General features: G+C 39.4%; 1 protein-coding gene across 1 annotated transcript; it reads left to right on the forward strand.

Moving 5' to 3' along the window:
• Positions 1-1897: 1897 nt before the first annotated feature.
• Positions 1898-18503, forward strand: LOC133458783 (ATPase family AAA domain-containing protein 2-like). The gene is made up of 22 exons (XM_061738984.1): positions 1898-1928; positions 2005-2076; positions 3323-3380; positions 4382-4456; positions 5018-5126; positions 5282-5397; positions 5785-5953; positions 6313-6401; positions 9461-9620; positions 9900-9990; positions 10091-10405; positions 10491-10596; positions 11613-11799; positions 12529-12714; positions 12858-12993; positions 14938-15134; positions 15307-15466; positions 16875-16997; positions 17246-17332; positions 17606-17706; positions 17895-18023; positions 18347-18503. The coding sequence occupies exons 1-22, from the start codon at positions 1898-1900 to the stop codon at positions 18389-18391; spliced, it is 2742 nt and encodes a 913-aa protein (XP_061594968.1). The 3' UTR covers positions 18392-18503.
• Positions 18504-18862: the final 359 nt, after the last annotated feature.

The raw sequence follows: 18862 nt of genomic DNA on the forward strand, positions 1-18862 counted from the left end.
TCCTCCACCCTTTGTGGACAAAATTGTCCACCAAATATCTACACTCCTGCTCCTGTTCATCATGTGTACCGGTGTTGCATCAGCGACAGCCTCGACTCTGCTATCGACTCTCGTTATCATTAAATCATTAAAAACATAAGGGAATTATGAAATATGCAATTCATTAATGAAATACCCAATTAAATAATAAAATCTACCGTTTTGAATCATTCATTTGAAAATGTCCTTTTTCAAGAAAAACGTATTTGAAAATACATTACATTATTTCACTGTGTATTTATTTATTACATTCCTGCTGTGTGAGCACTGTTAAAAGAACTGTTAAAAAAACAGCCATCAAACTCATATATTTTATTTATTCATATATTTTCTCATATTTTTTAATAATTTTCTTTCTTAAAAAAGGACTTTTAGTATTTTTACGTTCATTATTTCAAAAGGTAGATTTAATTATTTAATTGGACATTTGATTATTTAATTGCATATTTCATAATTCCATGATGTATTCAATTATTAATTGATGTATTTAATGCTTTAATGATAAAAGTAATTATTTAGTGGTAAATTCAATCATTTAATTATGTTTTTATAACATTTATGATACATTTAATTAATCAATGGGAGATTTCATGATATATTTATTTATTTAATTTTGTCACCCCTAACCCTCCATACATTCCATCCATTTACTTCCGCTAACCCACAGGCATAATGCTTACAATTTCAAATTTATAATGATACATTTCTCTTTTGTCACTATAACAATAAAATTTGCTGAACAAAGACGGGAATACTTTTTTTTAGTTGAGCTGCTGAATTATGAATTACAGTTATAATCTGTTACAGTGTGACCAACAGTATAATATTGATAATGATAATTGATAATATATAATATATCTGAATAAATCACCTAGGATATTACCTCTTCTGCAGTTGTGTTACGAATAAATACATTCTACAGACGAATGAAATGACGCCGTCAGGTCGCTAGGTGACGGCAGAAACCAGCATTTCAAAGCGACGCAGCTTTATAAAGGTAAGAAACTGCTTCATCGGTTTATGCATTTATATGTTGGCGGGTGTGTATTTTGTAATAAGATTTAGCATGATTTGATAAACGCAGCAGACTACTCTCCCAAAACAACCTATAACTTTGGGAAGTTTTAGCAGAGTTTTATATTTTTGTTGCTATTCCTTAATAACTCCCACGCCAGCCGCCCGTTGTAACAACGAGTTTGAGCGTCAAGTTGATTTAGATCAGGGATATTCAATTGGCGGCCCGCGGGCCACATGCGGCCCGCCAGGAGCTTTTATGTGGCCCCTGGTCATATTTCATTTATTTGAGAAAAAGAAAGAAAAAAAAAGTTTTTTTGTTTTTTTTTTTTGTTTTTTTTTTAATAATATTTTTATAACTGGCTACTATGGACTAAAATGGTTGTGCTCAATGCTTAATATAATATTCAAATAAGGAAATCTTGGTGGAAAGTGGTGCTTTGTCATTATGGCGTGTTTTATTAAAAGTAGGTCAATATCAATTTCATTAAGTTTGCACAATGCATGGTTTCAAAATGAACTAAAAAATATTTCTTTATCTGAATATTATATTTAACATTCACAATTACTAAATCTGGAGACAATTAATACATAATTCATATGTAAACTAGATATATTCAAATGTATAATACAAATGTATTATATTTACATAAGTCTTCGTCTTTGAGTGCAAAATACATTTTGAAAACCCCCACATTTTCAAATTGTGCGGCCCTCTCCATACAGTCCTTTTGCAGATGTGGCCCCCGGCCGAATCTAGTTGAATACAGTTGATTTAGGTTTTTGTGTCCCATGTATTTTCAGCAGGCCGATTGTAACAGCGAGGACACACTTTAACACCGACATGGACTTCAGTGACAGTGACGGGGACAATGGTCTGTACTAACACGTAGGGGAGACTATAATAAACACAAACATACCGGTATGTTCATGTTCTGCTGCTGTTTCCAGATGCAGCCGTTGACATGGAAACGGCGCAGGGAGCCACTGCAGGTAGAGACAGACACCAGCCCGATCAGAACCGTAAAGATTTAAAGTAGCTGATGTACTGCATCAGCTAATGGGGATCCAAATACATTCATAAATTCATAAAGTTCTGTTTTCAGGGACCCATCAGCCCTCAGATCCTAAACGTATCCACCTCTCATCACAAAACTCTCAGGATTGGGAGTTTTCTTTTAAAGGAGCATGAGGCTCCTTTTAAGAAATGAGACTCTCTAGCGCCACCCTTCACCGCGACGGCCGTCGGGGGTACTACAGCCAACAGTGAAGCCGGTGTTGTGCCAAAAAGTGATTGCCTGCCAGAATCTGATTTCTTCTGATTTCTGGCCGCAGGAGCGCGCACCGCAGCCCGTTGAGCGAGAGCACTAAATCGTCAGATTTTCAGATTCTGAAGCTCAAGAATGAGTCATATTTAGGCAGAAATAACTTTTCTTTAACTGTATTTGGCCTTCAATCAATTTCTGGCTGGTGAAAAGGCCTATTTTGTGTTGTAATGGTCCTTTAAAAGAGTTAAAAGCAATCCTGTGAGCTCTAGTGTTTATATTATGAAGCTCAAGAAATTTGAACAAATCATATTTAGGCAGAAACAACCTTTCATTAACTGTATTTGGCCTTCAATCAATTTTTGGCAGGTAAAATTACGCATTTTCAGGGGAGAAATCAGATTCTGGCAGGCAATCACTTTTTGGCACGACACCGGCACGGGAGAACGGGGAGAACGCGCATGCAGCGTCATGTGACGTCACATCCGCAGCCCAGCGCGGGAAATTTGGGCCCGAATTGCAGCACATTTTGCAGCACACAGCCTTTTCAAGGCAACGGAGAGATACACTAGAGTGCTCATTCTTTTGGGTTTGGAACGCTTCATCTGACATTATTACTAGAAAACTTAAAACGTATACGAATTTTTTTCATAAATCCTGCCTCAATCCGGCCTCAAGCTTCTTTAACATATCAGCCACTAGATCTAAATCTGCACGTTTCTTTAAAGATGTAGTTGTGGTTGTATAGGAGCATGCCAATGTCAATGATGTTAGATTATATGCAACCAAGTAATTTAACAGATTATTATTGATTTATTGAAGCCCAGTGCAGATAATACATCCCATCATTGGCTCTCCGTCTTTTGCAGAATAACATGCTGTTGTTGTCATTACAATACTCTAAAAGTATTCTTGTCATACTTCATCTAAGAAACAGAATGGTACGCAGGGATAAACAGTTTACTGAAGAAAAAATGTAGCAGTTATTGCTTGTTTTCTGACAGATGTCTGGAGACGAACCAACCGGATCGGGGCATCAGGGTCAAAGACACGAGCTTTCAGGTCAGTTTGCTGACAAAACGTAGAGGTTTTATTTCTACTTGTTGATTTGACATTAGGTCTGTCAGTCAGGAAGACCACCCTCCCTAGATCTATATCATAGTGAATGAGCTCTGTAAATTTATAAGGAAAAAAATGGCAGTTATTTTTTTGATGCATTACATTTGATAATTAGTTTAGTCTGAAAAGCATGTTATGTATAAACAATATAAAACACTCGTAAATGAGATCGAACTTTGGTGAACACTGAAAATGTCACAAATAATGACCTGCACAAAGATTCTTTTGTTTATTTTTTTTTTATTTTTTGAATATTATATGGACTACTGCTCTCGACTTCACTGCAAAGTAATGTTGTCATGTGTAGATTTACAGTTTAGATCCAAGTTAGCAATTAGCAAGACACAGCAGCCCCATTCCTCACCACTGTCATGTCAGTGTCAGTTCATAAGAGTCCTAACATGCTGAATTCTGCTATAGATGGATTATTTTAGCATATTATTCCTGTGTGATTTAGAATCATTGCAGAAAAATTAGGGATGTAAGGGGAAATCTCCTTTATGCACTCTAAAGGGACTGCATAACAGAAATGCTCTAGAAACACTATTTTAGTCCAATATGAAGATAAAAGCCTTTTAGACCTGAAAATATAGTAATTTTACTCCAAAAATATAGCAACCTGGTAGAAAATGCCTGTGGTCACATTTTTTTCCCTGTTACTAGAACTTTTAATACATTGAATTTAATTTTTCCACAGATGCTCTTGTATTTTTTCAATTCTGCAAGGGCGTGTAACATTTTGTGTTTGAAAGCAGGGGGACAAGGGTTTGGTGTACATGTTGTCATATTTTTGGTACACATGTGAATCCTTCTTTTTTAGTTTGAAAAATTTGTTGAGAATTCTGTGCAAATTATCCCAAACTTGAATGAAAATACAAATTAGAGGTTCTATCCTTTTGCTCTGATAGAGATTGACCTTTCACTTGTTTTTATTTTTCCTCCAGAAGAAAGCCGAGAGTTTGTTCTAATTCGTTTAATGAGAATCATTCTGATGAGGAAGAGGACAAAGTTTCCATGAGGTCAGTACACAAACTGAGGGTTGTATCATTGTGACATGAGCTCTTTCTTCAATACACCTAACCGGACCAACAAAACCCCTTGCTGAGGTGTTGATGGCTTCTTATTTACGTTTTCAAACTGGAGAACATGGCTGGCTGAATAGTAAAGTTCAGTCAGAAGTAATACTGATAGATGCTTTACATTTACAGGACTGAAAGAAAGCTCCTGCACTTGCAAAAGGAAATCCAGAAACTATGAGATAGTTTGGCTCCTTTTTGTCCATTAATGGGCCCAGTGTTTTAAGTCAGTGTCCAGCTTCCCTCTATAAACCAGTGACTGACACACATCGCTGAAATTAGGATTCTAACAGTTAATCTAGTGTTTTTCAATATAAAAGAAACATTATGTGCCTTATTCCATTGAAATTAAATCATTAAAGATGAATATGTATCAAAATATTTCCATCTTCTGCTCATACGTTAACTATGTATGTTTTTCTTTTCTTTACTTCAAAATCCAATGTTTTCATTTGACGTGCTTGTTTCTTTTCGTGCCACTAGTTTTTAATTCTGCATTTACAGCTGTCGGCGGTTCGGACTGCGAAAAGATTACCAGCTCAGTTCTTGCAGAGGCAAGACCTCTGCAGGGGAAGGTCTGGCTGACATCGATCCTGTGGGCATCGATCAGTCCGTGAGTTATAACTTAAGTCAACCATTAAAATGATCTGTGACCGGTCTGTCAGGCTCCTGAAACCGATTATGTTTATCTTCTGTAACGGCCTCAAAATTCCCAGATTTTGTTTTCTTCCTCCTCACGTGGCTCTCCTGTCCCCTCCCTCTCCTCAGGTGGGTTTTGAAAGCATCGGAGGTTTGTCGGGTCACATCACATCTCTGAAGGAGATGATTGGCTTCCCGCTTGTCTACCCAGAACTCTTTCAGAATTTCAAGATTCAGCCTCCCAGGTGACACAGAGAATACACACCTTTACAGGATTTGATGCCCAGGAATAAAGAAACACTGTAAACAAAACAAAAAAAAAACACTATTGTGAGCCTGTCTGAGGCAGTGGAAACAATAATATAGCTTTTTTATTTTAAACATTCTCATCATAGCTCAGTGTTGTTACAACCAGCAGCTGCTCATGAGGCGTAATCTTTAACACTTAAGACCTTTTTTTTTGTAAAGGTAATTTAATTGTGTGTTTTCTTTCAAAGCAAAAAGTCTAAACAAAATATGTATTAAATTTAATCTGTACTTTTAATTGAAAGAAAGCAGAAGGCATTAATGGAAGCTTTAGATCATGGATTCATGAAACCTGAACATATGATTCTGCCTGTGTGTCGCTGCAGAGGATGTCTGTTTTACGGACCTCCTGGAACCGGGAAAACCCTGGTTGCCCGGGCGTTGGCCAACGAGTGTAGCAACAAGAAGGTGGCGTTCTTCATGAGGAAAGGAGCTGACTGCCTCAGCAAGTGGGTGGGCGAGTCGGAGAAGCAGCTACGATTGCTGTTTGAACAGGTAACTTCACCTTTTTTATTGACAGCGTTATCTAATGTCACTGTGCTGTTGCCTGTCGACGAGGAACTGTTGTTTATTACCTTCAAGTATCTCAGCTGGGTTAACATCGTGTCCTTTTTCAGAAGGTAGAACTCCTCTGATAACTATTACTAGGAGGGTGGAGGAATGCATGAAAACATTTATATCAGCAGCTTTCCCCCACCCTCCAAGAACATATGTGATCCAGTGTTGTAAAACTAAAAATCACTAAATATTCAATTTACATCAAAATGCTTCAGAATAAGAAAAAAAAGTAAAAAAAAAAAACAACAACAACATAGGTACTGTAAGTATTATCTCTACTTTTATCTATTCCTCAGGCCTATCTGAAGCGTCCGTCTATCATCTTCTTTGATGAAATTGATGGTTTGGCTCCAGTCCGATCCAGCAGACAGGATCAGATACACAGGTTTTTGAACTCTTTGTCATGGCTCTCTCTTTTTATACACTATGGGCCCGATTTACTAAGATCCTAAATAAAGAGTACTAAATTGCGTGTGCACTGAAAAAGTTTGCACTTGCTGTTTGCGCGTGGTTTGCGGGTGATCAACTAAGATTGCGTGCGCAATTGATAACAGGTGCAAACAGCAGTATTTAAATGAGGTGTTGCGTGTCTTAAGGTTTGCGAGCGCAAACTCTGCGCCATGGAGAGTCTGGATGGAAAGCACAGTCACAAGTCACAAGCGCAAAATGAAATTTGACGAGTTGGAGTTAGAGATATTAGTGGAAGAGGCAAATAAACACATTCATGAACTACAGCAAAGACATTTACACATTACCAAAAGAAACGCAATATCGGAGAAAACCTGCGATAGAATAAATGCAGTTGGTAACACAAAAAACGGAAAAACGTCTGGTTTTTCATATTTCAATTTTAGGCACAGATCAAAAATACGAAATAGAAAAACGGGCCACAGGACTGAATTTGATTTTAATATTGAATTGGTCGGGTTTGCGTGACCCGGCGGTGCTCGGCATGATCTGAGGAGAAAAAGACAATCTGACACAGACCTGGAGAGCGCTTTGATTCATCTATTTATGAGTTAAGTTTTTATTCAGATGTCCACAGTATATTGCAAATATTATATATTATATAGCAAACACTGACAGTAAATGTGTGACAGACGGGACCATCATATGGCAAGAAGAGAAGAGAAGTGTTCAGAACAGCGCACAGAGCGCACAGAGCGCACAGAGCGCACAGAGCGCACAGAGCGCACAGAGCGCACAGAGCGCACCGAGCGCACCGAGCAGAGAGCTTTGCCACCTCGCAAAGCGCCAATGACGTGATCTGTAGTTTGCATTATTCGTTTTGGAATACTCAATTTAGATATATACTGCATGGGATTTGGACTCAGAATAATGGCTGTACACAAGTATTTACAGCTGATAATGAATCACTGTGAATATATAAATGTCAGTTACGTGTAATGAATGGATGGATGAACTAAAAGCGTAATCAGACAAGCTTTTCAGTGTCTTGATGCTCCGGTCAGCTCGAGACAATTGTCTCCAGCTGACCGTGGCATGCAGTGGCAATTATAGCCATTATTCTGAGTCCAAATCCCATGCAGTATATATCTAAATTGAGTATTCTAAAACGAATAATGCAAACTAGTAGATCACGTCATTGGCGCACAATAAGAAACACTTTTTTCTCCATGAAAACACGTGATTTATTTATTATCACAAATAAAAAAAATGAAGATCCTGTGGCAACATTTTGCTGAATAATACTCGATTTAACATTCAAATAAAATATTTCTCCTTTTGCATGTGGAGAATCCTCACCACAATAGTAATGCTGTGCAGATTAGCACCTTCCTTTCGAACGTATTAAATACAGACGCAATCACAATCCCCGCAAAAACTTTCAGGCTTGGTAAATCTCATTGCGCGTGGTAAATGGAGATATTTGCATCTTCCCCTCCCAGTATTTAGCGCGTTCTGGTGGGTACGCCCCATATTGATTATTCATCAGGGCAAAAGTACTAAATGGATTGCGTGTGTTATTTTGCGCAAGCTATTCTTTGCACGCTGTTAGTAGATCAGCTGGCACATTGGTTTGCGGGTGCTGTCAAGTTTGCACAGGTTTTTACACACGCAAACCTTTAGTAAATCAGGCCCTATGGGCCTGATTTACTAAGATCCTAAATAAAGAGTACTAAATTGCGTGTGCACTGAAAAAGTTTGCACGTGCTGTTGTTGTGTGTTTTGCGGGTGATCAACTAAGAATGCTTGCGCAATTGATAACAGGTGCAAACCGCAGTATTTAAATGAGGTGTTGCGTGTCTTACGGTTTGCGCCATGGAGAGTCTGGATGGAAAGCAGGATAGTCGCAAGCGCAAAATGAAATTTGACGAGTTGGAGTTAGAGATATTAGTGGAAGAGGCAAATAAACACATTCATGAACTACAGCAAAGAAATTTAAACATTACCAAAAGAAACGCAATATGGGAAAAAATCTGCGATAGAATAAATGCAGTTGGTAAGACAAAAAGAACGGCAGATGAGGTTAAAAGAAGGTGGCAAGATATAAGGCGAAGAACTAAAGAAAAAGTGGCCTTTAATAAAACTTATGCAACCATTTTTAAAATAGCATGCAGCAGAATAAAGACTCTCTCTCTGCGTATTCTTTGATTTTGGCGATGTCGCCTCCTTGCCACAATAACAGCAGCCAACCGTGCGTAATGCTGGGCAGATTTCTTTCGAACGTATTAAATACAGACGCAATCACAATCCCCGCAATAACTTTCAGGCTTGGTAAATCTCCTTGCGTGTGGTAAATGAACCTATTTGCATTTTCCCCTCCCAGTATTTAGCGCTTTCTGGCGGGTACGCCCCATATTGATTATTCATCAGGGCAAAAGTACTAAAGGAACAGCGTGTGCTATTTTGCTCATTTGAGAGGCGCAGTCCTCTTTGCACGCTGTTAGTAGATCAGCTTGCACATTGGTTTGTGGGTGATGTCAAGTTTGCACACGTTTTTACGCACGCAAACCTTTAGTAAATCAGGCCCTATCAGCATACCTCACAAACATCACATGGAGTAGAGCATTGAGGCGCTAAAATAAAGTCAACTAGATTTGATTTTGTGCATTAATGATTTTCATGCAGCAGTCTTCTTCTGTTGTTTGATCTGATTATTGCAGGGTGTCAAGTATTTAACCATTTGTGTCAGAGAGTTGTTTATGCCACACAAAAAGTCTGACCCACTTGGTTGTCATGTGAAATGAGGTGTAAATGAATGTTCATTTATCAAAGTGACAAGCACTCAATTTGAATTGGGTGACGATACAATGATTTGGTGACATTTCTGTTTGTTAAGCAGTTGTTGAATCAGTTTGGCACCAGTTTCTTTTTCAAACCATCAGTCTGTTCATGAAATCCAAGAAAGTCCAGCTGCCATTTTTTCTATGTTGCTGACTACAGAGTATCCCTGACTGACTGATATTTCATTCCCTGCAGCTCCATCGTGTCAACGCTGCTGGCTCTGATGGATGGACTGGACACTAGAGGGGAAGTCGTGGTGATCGGAGCGACAAACCGTGTGGACTCCATTGATCCGGCGCTGCGGCGCCCTGGACGCTTTGACCGGGAGTTTTTCTTTGGTCTGCCTGACAGAGAGGTGAACCTTTTTTTTTTTTTTGCATAATTTCCACTCTCTAGACTTTGTTTCTCATTGGGAGACTTTATTTATTATACACGTTTATCCCATCCAAGGGCAAATCATTTTCTTTAGGGGAGTAAATTGGAGCCCTGTCATGTATACATACTCATAAACCAGTACAGTAAATACATAATTACTTCAATTCCTTCAACTAATCAAGAATCCATGTTAAATTTTCCATTTAACTTCTTTCTTCATTTGTCAAAAACCTCAAAAACTCAACTCTTTCTGTTTTAGTCTCGTAAAGACATCTTAAAAGTCCACACCCGGGGATGGACACCTCCCCTTTCTGAAGGTTTACTGGATGAACTGGCTGAGAAATGTGTCGGTAAGAAAGACATGGCGGTTTTTCCTCCAGCTTCTATTACATGGTATTTTTGGTTGTTTTTTTTTTGGTTATTTAACTTCCAACTCTTGCCCTCACTCAGGTTACTGTGGTGCTGACATCAGGGCGATGTGCACGGAAGCGGTGTTGGGCGCTGTTCGTCGCAACTACCCGCAGATCTACAGCACCTCCCAGAAACTCCTGCTGGACGTCTCCTCCATCTCCGTCAGCAGCTGCGACTTTGTGGTAGCCATGAGCAAGATAACGCCGGCCTCACACCGCTCAGCTGCCTCCCCTGCAAGACCGCTGTCAGCCATAGTTCAGCCGCTGCTCGGCGCCACCCTGCAGCACATCCTGGAGGTCCTGCAGAGGAAATTCCCACATGCTGCTCGGGGGTTGAAGAGGAAGAGAGAGCCAGGTGATTCAGAGCTAAAGACTGGGAACACTGGATCAACGACTTGCATCTTGTTTACACATATTATTGTCTGTTTTTTGCATGTTAGATCTGACATCAGATATCCTTGACGATGGTCTGATGTATGGAAATGAGAACTTTTGGTCTTTCAGCACTTTGACGCCATCCACCTCCAAGAGTAAAAACTTTGCAAGGTGAGTCTCTTAGACATTTCATCGGGACCGACACAAATCTCTCTGTCTGAGGGAAAGAATAGAAAGTTTCCTGGTGACATTTTTGGTATCACATAAATAGAATTGGTTCACTCAGGGGCGAAAATCCCGGGGGGGACAGGGGGGACAAGCCCCCCCCCCCATTAGTAAAGCTGTCCCCCCCTAGAATAATTTGAGACAGAATTAATAATTTTGGAACAATGCAGTAGTATTTAGTAGTGATGCACCAAAATGAAAATTTGTGGCCGAAACCGAAATCGAAAATAATAATAAACAGTAAAATCTCATTACACTTAAAACAAGACTCATCACTGGAAAAAAACAACAATTTTCACCTGTTTCAAGTAAATTTTCACTTGAAATAAGTAGAAAAATCTGCCAGTGGGACAAGATTTATCTTCTTATTACAAGCAAAAAAATATTGTTCCACTGGCAGATTTTTCTACTTATTTCAAGTGAAAATCTACTTGAAACAGGTGAAAATTGTTGTTTTTTCCAGTGATGAGTCTTGTTTTAAGTGTAATGAGATTTTTTTTAACTAAAAATGAGACATTTTAACTAGAAATAAGACAAATATTCTTGTTAAGATTTTGGGTTTTTGCAGTGTATTATGTCAGATGTGCTGTATTATTGCCACCTTCCACCTAATACCATTGTTTTGTATTGCTCTAAGAAAGGTCTTCTGCCTGTTTGCGAGATAGAGATGAAAATGTCAAAATGCTGTATTAAAGGAAGGCTAAAACTTTTATTCCTTGTCCCCCCCTGGATTTATTCTCTAAAATTTTACTGTTTATTGTCCCCCCCAACTATGAAACGGGATTTTCGCCCCTGGGTTCACTCATTATAAAAAATCTCTTAAACTCTCCTAAACTTTAAAGGCTACTTGCCCAAGACTCCAACAGAATGACTGAAACTGTCAACGCTCACAAATAAGTTTAATAACTTCCCTTTTGTTAACCTTGTTGTGGCACCTCCCACTGCCGTGCTGCCTCTTGCAGGAGTGCAGCCAAACAGGCGACCTCCAACCGTCCCCGGATGCTGCTGGTGGGCCGCGCCGGCTCTGCTCAGACCTCCAACCTGGCCCCGGCAGTCCTGCACGCCCTAGAGCGTTTCACTGTCCACAGTCTGGACTCTCCTGATCTGTTCGGAGTCAGTAGCACCTCACCAGAAGACACCTGTGCACAGGTGACCCCTCGGAAAACAACACACCGATGACAACTCCAGTCCACTTACTTAAACCAACTTTAATCCATCCTGAAACTGTTGATCTGATCAGAGCAAAGGGTTGTCATCCTAATAAGATGCGAAAAAAGGGAGCAGTGCAACTCAGACTCTGTTAGGCCTCAAAAGCTCCAGCTTGGATCTCTTCTGTTCTCTTTAGAACTACAACCTTGAGTAGAGCTGCTGAAGGTCCATTAGTGGAAGAGTGCTTGCTTTTATAAGCTTTTAGAAATTTAAATTAGACACCTGGAAAAATAAAGTATTTATCTGTCTAATCTACATTTTCTTTGTAACGGTATTTAATCAAATATCTTTAATATTTGTGAGTTGGGTAAATGGAATGTGAAAACCAAGGGAAAGAATGGAACAATAAAATAATCTGCATCATTAATACATCAATTAATAAGGAAGTAAATGAAATTACAAAGAATATTGGGAAAAAAATGATTTTCAATTTTTTTATATGAATATCAAAATTTAAAAAAATGTGAGCTGTATACATACAGGTGGAAAGGTTGATTGTTTTCCTGTATTTTGAAAAGATGGGTACAGCAGAGCTCAATTGTCACTGGATTTTTTCTGTTTTGATTTTCAGTCTTTACATGACAGCACATCAAAAACTGAAACGATGTTAAAAAATAGCTTATTTTGCAAAGATTAAGCTCATGCTAGATGGACCTCTCCCCTGATCAGGTGTTCAAGGAAGCCAAAAGGACATCTCCCAGCATCCTCTACATCCCCCACATCCAGCAGTGGTGGGAGACGGCCAGGTCAGAACTGAGGGCATGTTTCCTCAGCTTGTTGGACAGTATCCCCTCCTTCTCTCCCATCCTCCTCCTCGCCACCGCCAGTGTCCCTTATGAGCAGATGGACCCAACGGTGAGGCCTGATCTTTGGCTCAAAAGTACTTTCAGTGTTTTTTTTCTGATTTCATGAGTACATATGTAAAACCAAAAAAAGCATGCAAACCAGAAGGATTTCTGGTTTCTGTATTTCTGACATTTATCTTGCTTTATCCTCAGATTCAGGCTCTGTTTCAGGAGCAGTATGAGGAGGTTTATACCATCAGTGTTCCCACCTGGCAGGAGAGAACAGACTTCTTTCAGGATCTCATTCTGAACCAGGCAGCTGAGGCTCCACCCTCCAGAAACAAAACCTGTGTGTGACTCATTGTCTTTTTCCCATTTCAAATACAATTCATTTCATTTTTCATTTCATTTTTATTTATTCTGGTCATGGAAATATGCAAAGAAAAAAAGCAAGCAAGTAAAATGACAACACAATCAAAAACATATTCCAGAACCAGAAAGGAGCAGGAATGTCAATGTCAATTTTATTTATAAAGCACATTTAAAAACGACCGAGGTCGACCAAAGTGCTGTACAGCATACAAGAGAATAAAACAATACCAAAAGAAAAACACAGTACCCAGTGTAGAAACAATAAAATCACTAACATACTAAAATGATCAATAAAATAGTAATAAAATACAATAAAAAACAATCACTTCACACAGATGTGGGGAACTAAGTTGTCACACACTAAAAGCCAAAGAAAATAAATAAGTTTTCAAAGAAGACTTAAAAACCACTAGGGTCTGGGCAGATCTAACAGTTAGTGGCAAACTATTCCACAGCTTAGGGCCGGCCACCGCAAAAGCTCGGTCACCTCTAGTTTTGAGCCTAGTTTCGGGACGTCTAAAAGTAACTGAGTTGACGACCTCAGAGCTCTGGCTGGTGTGTGAGAGTGGAGAAGTTCATTAAGGTATTGGGGAGCCAAGCCATTCAGTGATTTAAAAACAAGCAGCAGAATCTTAAAATCAATTCTGTAATGAACAGGAAGCCAGTGCAGGGAGGCCAGAACCGGGGTAATGTGGTCACGCTTTCTAGTTCCAGTCAGGAGTCGTGCAGCAGCATTCTGCACCAGCTGCAGGCGTCGCACAGAACGCTGGTCTAAGCCCACGTACAAGGAGTTGCAATAGTCTAGCCGTGATGAAATAAAAGCGTGAATGACCCTCTCCAAGTCTTTAGGAGATAGGTAGGGCTTTACTTTGGCCAGGAGCCTTAGCTGAAAGAAAGCACCTTTAACTACAGACCCAATCTGTCTATCGAATTTAAAATCACTATCAAAAATGACACCAAGGCTTTTAATAAAAGAATTCATTTTGGAACCAAGGGGGCCCAGAGCATCAACAGAGTCGTTAAAAACAGCCGGATGCCCAAACACAATAACCTCAGTTTTATTTTCATTTAGATTCAAGAAATTTTGTGCCATCCAAACCTTAATGTCTTTAAGGCAAGCTAGTAGAGGCTGCAGAGAGTCCTTGCACTTTAACTTTAACGGAAGGTAGATTTGGACATCATCAGCAAAACAATGAAAAGAAACGTCATGCTTTCGGAGAACAGAGCCCAGAGGGAGCATATATAAAGAAAATAATAATGGACCTAAAATGGAGCCTTGGGGCACCCCACAAGTAAGAAGGGCCACATTGGAGGAGAAATCACCCAAGTGGACAGAAAAAGAAGGAAGAAAGAAGGAAGGAAGAAGAAAATCTTATTATACCTGCCCCTCCCTCAAAAGAAAACTGAACAATAATAACAGATGGTCTGCACAATTACTTAATTAATATCACAAGAAAAGAAAAACAAGAAAATAAATTGTCTGTCTCCATACGCATATATTATATATTTAGACTATTTCATACATAGCTATTTTTTTCTCTTTAAATTTATATTTAAACTGAAATATGTTTATACAGCACTTTAAATCATAATTTAATGAATTCCATAACTTAATTCCAACAATTGAAGTGCTCATCTGCTTTAAGGTTGTTCGGGCAAATAAATGTTTAAAATTAAATTTTCTGCGACTATCTTCGTTATTTAAACTGAAAGTAAACATGTATTGTAAGTTTTCTGGTAATAATTTACATTTAGCTGTGTACATGATTGTGAGTGTCTGTAACTTAACCAAATCCTCAAGTTTCAGTAATCTTGATTCAAAAAATAATCTGTTCAAAACACCAATTGAAGGATGAAGTGGCACAACAATGATGTGTGCATGGAAGCTGACATAGTTTCAATCTTCTCCTTCATCCCTCAGTGACTCAGACCTTGAAGATCCTTCCTGTAGCACCTCCGTCTCCTCCCCGGCAGCCGTCGAGACAGGAGCGCCTCCGTCTGGAGGAGCAGGAGGAGGACGTGCTGAGAGAGCTCCGTCTCTTCCTTCGGAATGTCACAGAGGAGCTGACGCTGGACCGCCGCTTCAAGGTCTTCACCAAACCTGTCGACACTGAGGAGGTGAGCTGAACTTTTTAGTGTTTCAGTAGAAAAAAGGCCCCAGGACACGACCTGCTGAGCTGCTTCATGTTTCTGTAGCTCTAAATGAGTAAAACTCAGTTACTGGATATGTGTAAAAAAAAAAACATTAAAAAAAATCCCTGCCACATCTTCTCTTCTTTATCAACTTGAGGTCCCGGACTATCTCATGGTGATCAAGAAGCCCATGGACCTCGCTACGCTTTTCACCAACATCGATGAGCACAAATACGTGACTGTGAGTGAGTTCGTGTCAGACGCAGACCTCATCTGGCAGAACGCTCTCCAGTACAACCCGGACATCGACCCAGTAGGTGAGATGCCACTGACATCCTGAGGCTGCAGAAATACTTTCAGACCAAATTCAAGAGGCCTGAATTAAAGGGAGCTAAATTATTGGAGTTTTAAAGATTTTTGGTCTTTTCCTGCTGTGTCATTCAAATAGAGGCAGTACTGGAGTTGAGGGGGGATGAGGGGGGACGGCATCCCCCCTGAAATAAAAACGGTCAAAATCATCCCTCCTGTAAAACTGCCATCCCCCCTTTTCCATCCCTTATGTCATTTCATCAATGAATGTGGTTTTACTGCTATTTCAACATTTAGAGTCATCACCAGAAAAATAACTTATATGACAATTTTCACCTGTTTCAAGTAAATTTTCACTTGAAAAAAGTAGGAAAATCTGCCCGTGGGACAAGATTTATCTTCTTATATTACAAGCAAAAACATCTTGTTCCACTGGCAGATTTTTCTACTTATTTCAAGTGAAAATCTACTTGAAACAGGTGAATTTTTTTTTTCAAGTGATGAGTCTTGTTTTAAGTGTAATGAGATTTTTTTTACTAAAATGAGACATTTTAACTAGAAATAAGACAAATATTCTTGTTAAGATTTTGAGTTTTTGCAGTGATCCATTTTACTTATCCTGTGAAGGACAGAGTCATATTGATAAGTTCAGAAAACTGTTTTTTTTATTTTTGTGTTTTGATGTATTTGATGTAAGCCCAGTGGATATTTAAAGCTTACAGAAGGCTGCATTTAACTGCTGCTATGTCATTCTTTTCTGTCATTGTTTTAGTCAGTGCTATTATTTGTAATATGTTATATTATTTGTAATCAGCACAAATTATCTGTCCCCATATGATAAAATCCACCATCCCCCCTGATTTTATTTTACAACTCGAGTACTGAATAGAGGGATAAAAGTTCTCCATTAGTTGATTTCAGGAAGGCTATATTTGAGATCAATGGGCATGGACAATAATGCTCCGAGCTTCCTCTCCAGCCACTCGCAGCCCAAACTACACTAGTTTCTTTGTAGTGTTTGCATTGTTTGCTTAACAGCTGCAAATGTGAATCATTACCACATTTTCATGAAAAGCAAATCTAAATGATCCAAACGCCTTTGTGTCAGGGGATCATCCATGTGGCCACTGGTACTAACCTAATAAGGCCTCATAGTTGCACAACTAACGTTATGGGGCCATAAATCAAACTAATGGCAGTTTGTCTCGACACGTCGACGGGTTTTTCAAAGTTAGACAGTTTTTCTGTATATTGCCAATAAAGCGCAGACACACTAGAGCCTTGCCTTTGACCGAATATGTGTTAAAGGAGATATTTCTATAAATGCACTCCCCTGCCACTTGTTTAGGTACACCTGGTATACCTGATGAAGTGGTGACTAATGCCCACATTAAATGTTGTTTTTGTGTGTGTCAGACCGCCAGATCCGTCACCGCGCATGTGCCCTGAAGGACATGATCCGCGTTATCATCAAAGATGAGCTGGAAGAAGACTTAGAGAGATTCTGTGAGGACATCAGAGAGGCTCGCATCAAGAGAGGTCAAATTTCTGTCTCTCTTCTGATCATTTCTTTGCCTCTCAGGCTGGACGTTTGAAGAATGTGCTGGTGGTTTAACACCACGTTTCACCATATGTTTATGTAAATTATCAATATCTGCAGTACAACACAGAAGGTTGTTTTGAAAATCACATTAAACATGTTCTCTTAACTCTTTAAATATATCTGCTAAATATTGAATCCAAACTTGTTCACCAAAGACTTACATTTATTGTTATTATGCCTGCAGCGTTATCATGTGGGGCTGTGACCAACCATGGCGAGGCCACTGACGTCTGCAGCTCCACCGTCTCCGGTAACAGTCCTGAAGCTCGGCGTAAGTTAGTCATGAGGCTCCTGTGACTGGAAAGGGAGCATGATGTTACAAGTGAAATATTGAGTGCAAACAGAGAAATCTTTAATTTATCTTTAATTTGTTAAGCAAATTAACTTCAAGTATATATTGTAAACACATGCAGATAGATTCATTTTCTAAATTCAGCCACAAGGAAAGATCATTCCTGGAGAAACTCTGATAAACTTGACAGCCACAATTATTAATGAAAGGGTGTAAATCAGTGGCTCTCCCTCTTCTCCATGTCTATCACAGAGCTGCACAACAGAGCGGCTCTGGAGCCAATGCAGCTGGAGTGTCAGGAGGTCCCTGATGATGAGCCTTCCTCGCTGACAGTGGACCACAACAAACTCAAGGTGAATCCTTCATTTTGTTTATTTTCTTAACACTTTATTAAGCCATGAATGGACGACATTCATGTGGGAAGGAAACGTCTCCTGTCCACGTGGATGTCTTCTGACTGAAGACACTGCCGTGTCATGCAGAGGATGTGGATTGTGGTGCAGTGAAGTAGGAAGGAATATTTGTTTCTTGTTTTTTTCAGGATCTGTTGAACAGTGCTGTGGTCAAAACACAGGATTTTGAAGTGGAGTCGGTGGAGAAGCTCTACGCTCTGCTGGCTCAGTGCATCTTCAGGCACCGAGACAACCCCGACAAGACGGAGCTGGTTCAGGTTCACCAAACTCACGTTCACTGAGCTCTTTTTGTTTATTCTTTTGCAAGTGGAATCAAATTTCCTGAAGGGCAGATGTTTAAGACAACCTAAAGTTTATTTAATTTCAGTCTAAACCATGTTGTCAGCTGCTTTGCTAAATTTCATAAATGCCATGAGCCACAATACAGCTGTTTAAAACAAATGAGTCATACTTAGTATTAAATATTATATTAAACATTAAAAAAAGGGAAAAACAATCCGTGAGAACATGACAAAATCACTCTGGCTAAAAGACTCAGTCTCTGATTTGTAATTTTATTTTTGTCTTTCTGTTTTTGTAGGAAATGGAGGCCCAAGTTGACAGCTTCACATCAATGCTGACATAAACTTTCTGTGCATTCAAACATTATGTGGTGCTCTTCATTTTATTTTATGAACACAGGAAGTGCACAGGGATAACTTAGAGATCGGGTTCCAGCAGGACAATGTACGGGATGTTTGGTAGGAGGGTTGGAAAAGACCAGAAACTTGGAGCAGAATGAGGATTGAACAGGTGGAAGTCTGGATAGTCAGTGAGCTGCACATGTTCTCCAACAGCCAAATGCTAGATAAAAAGTGAAGAGTAATATTCTCAAAATTATTTTATTTTTTTAACTTTCTAGAAATGGGTTTTTAAAGTGCACTGAACCGGGAGAACGTTCTTCTGCTGGGAAAACATACTGCTTTGTTTCAGGTCCAAAACATGAATAAATGCTCTTAGACCCGGAGACCGACAATCTCACATCATGAAAGTCATGGAGAGACTTTTACTGTCCCACCTGAAAAGCAAAGAGCACCTTCCAGGAGTTTGCAGTTTG

Source organism: Cololabis saira, chromosome 13, assembly GCF_033807715.1.
Source record: "Cololabis saira isolate AMF1-May2022 chromosome 13, fColSai1.1, whole genome shotgun sequence".
In the NCBI taxonomy this organism is placed as follows: Eukaryota; Metazoa; Chordata; class Actinopteri; order Beloniformes; family Belonidae; genus Cololabis; species Cololabis saira.

What these genes read in the sequence shown, in the direction of transcription:
- LOC133458783 (XM_061738984.1), top strand. Translation starts at nt 1,898, where the DNA reads ATGGACTTCAGTGACAGTGACGGGGACAATG. An exon ending in AGAGGCTCGCATCAAGAGAG is followed by an intron (nt 16,998 to 17,245) that starts GTCAAATTTCTG and finishes TTATGCCTGCAG; the next exon opens with CGTTATCATGTGGGGCTGTG. An exon ending in TGGACCACAACAAACTCAAG is followed by an intron (nt 17,707 to 17,894) that starts GTGAATCCTTCA and finishes TGTTTTTTTCAG; the next exon opens with GATCTGTTGAACAGTGCTGT.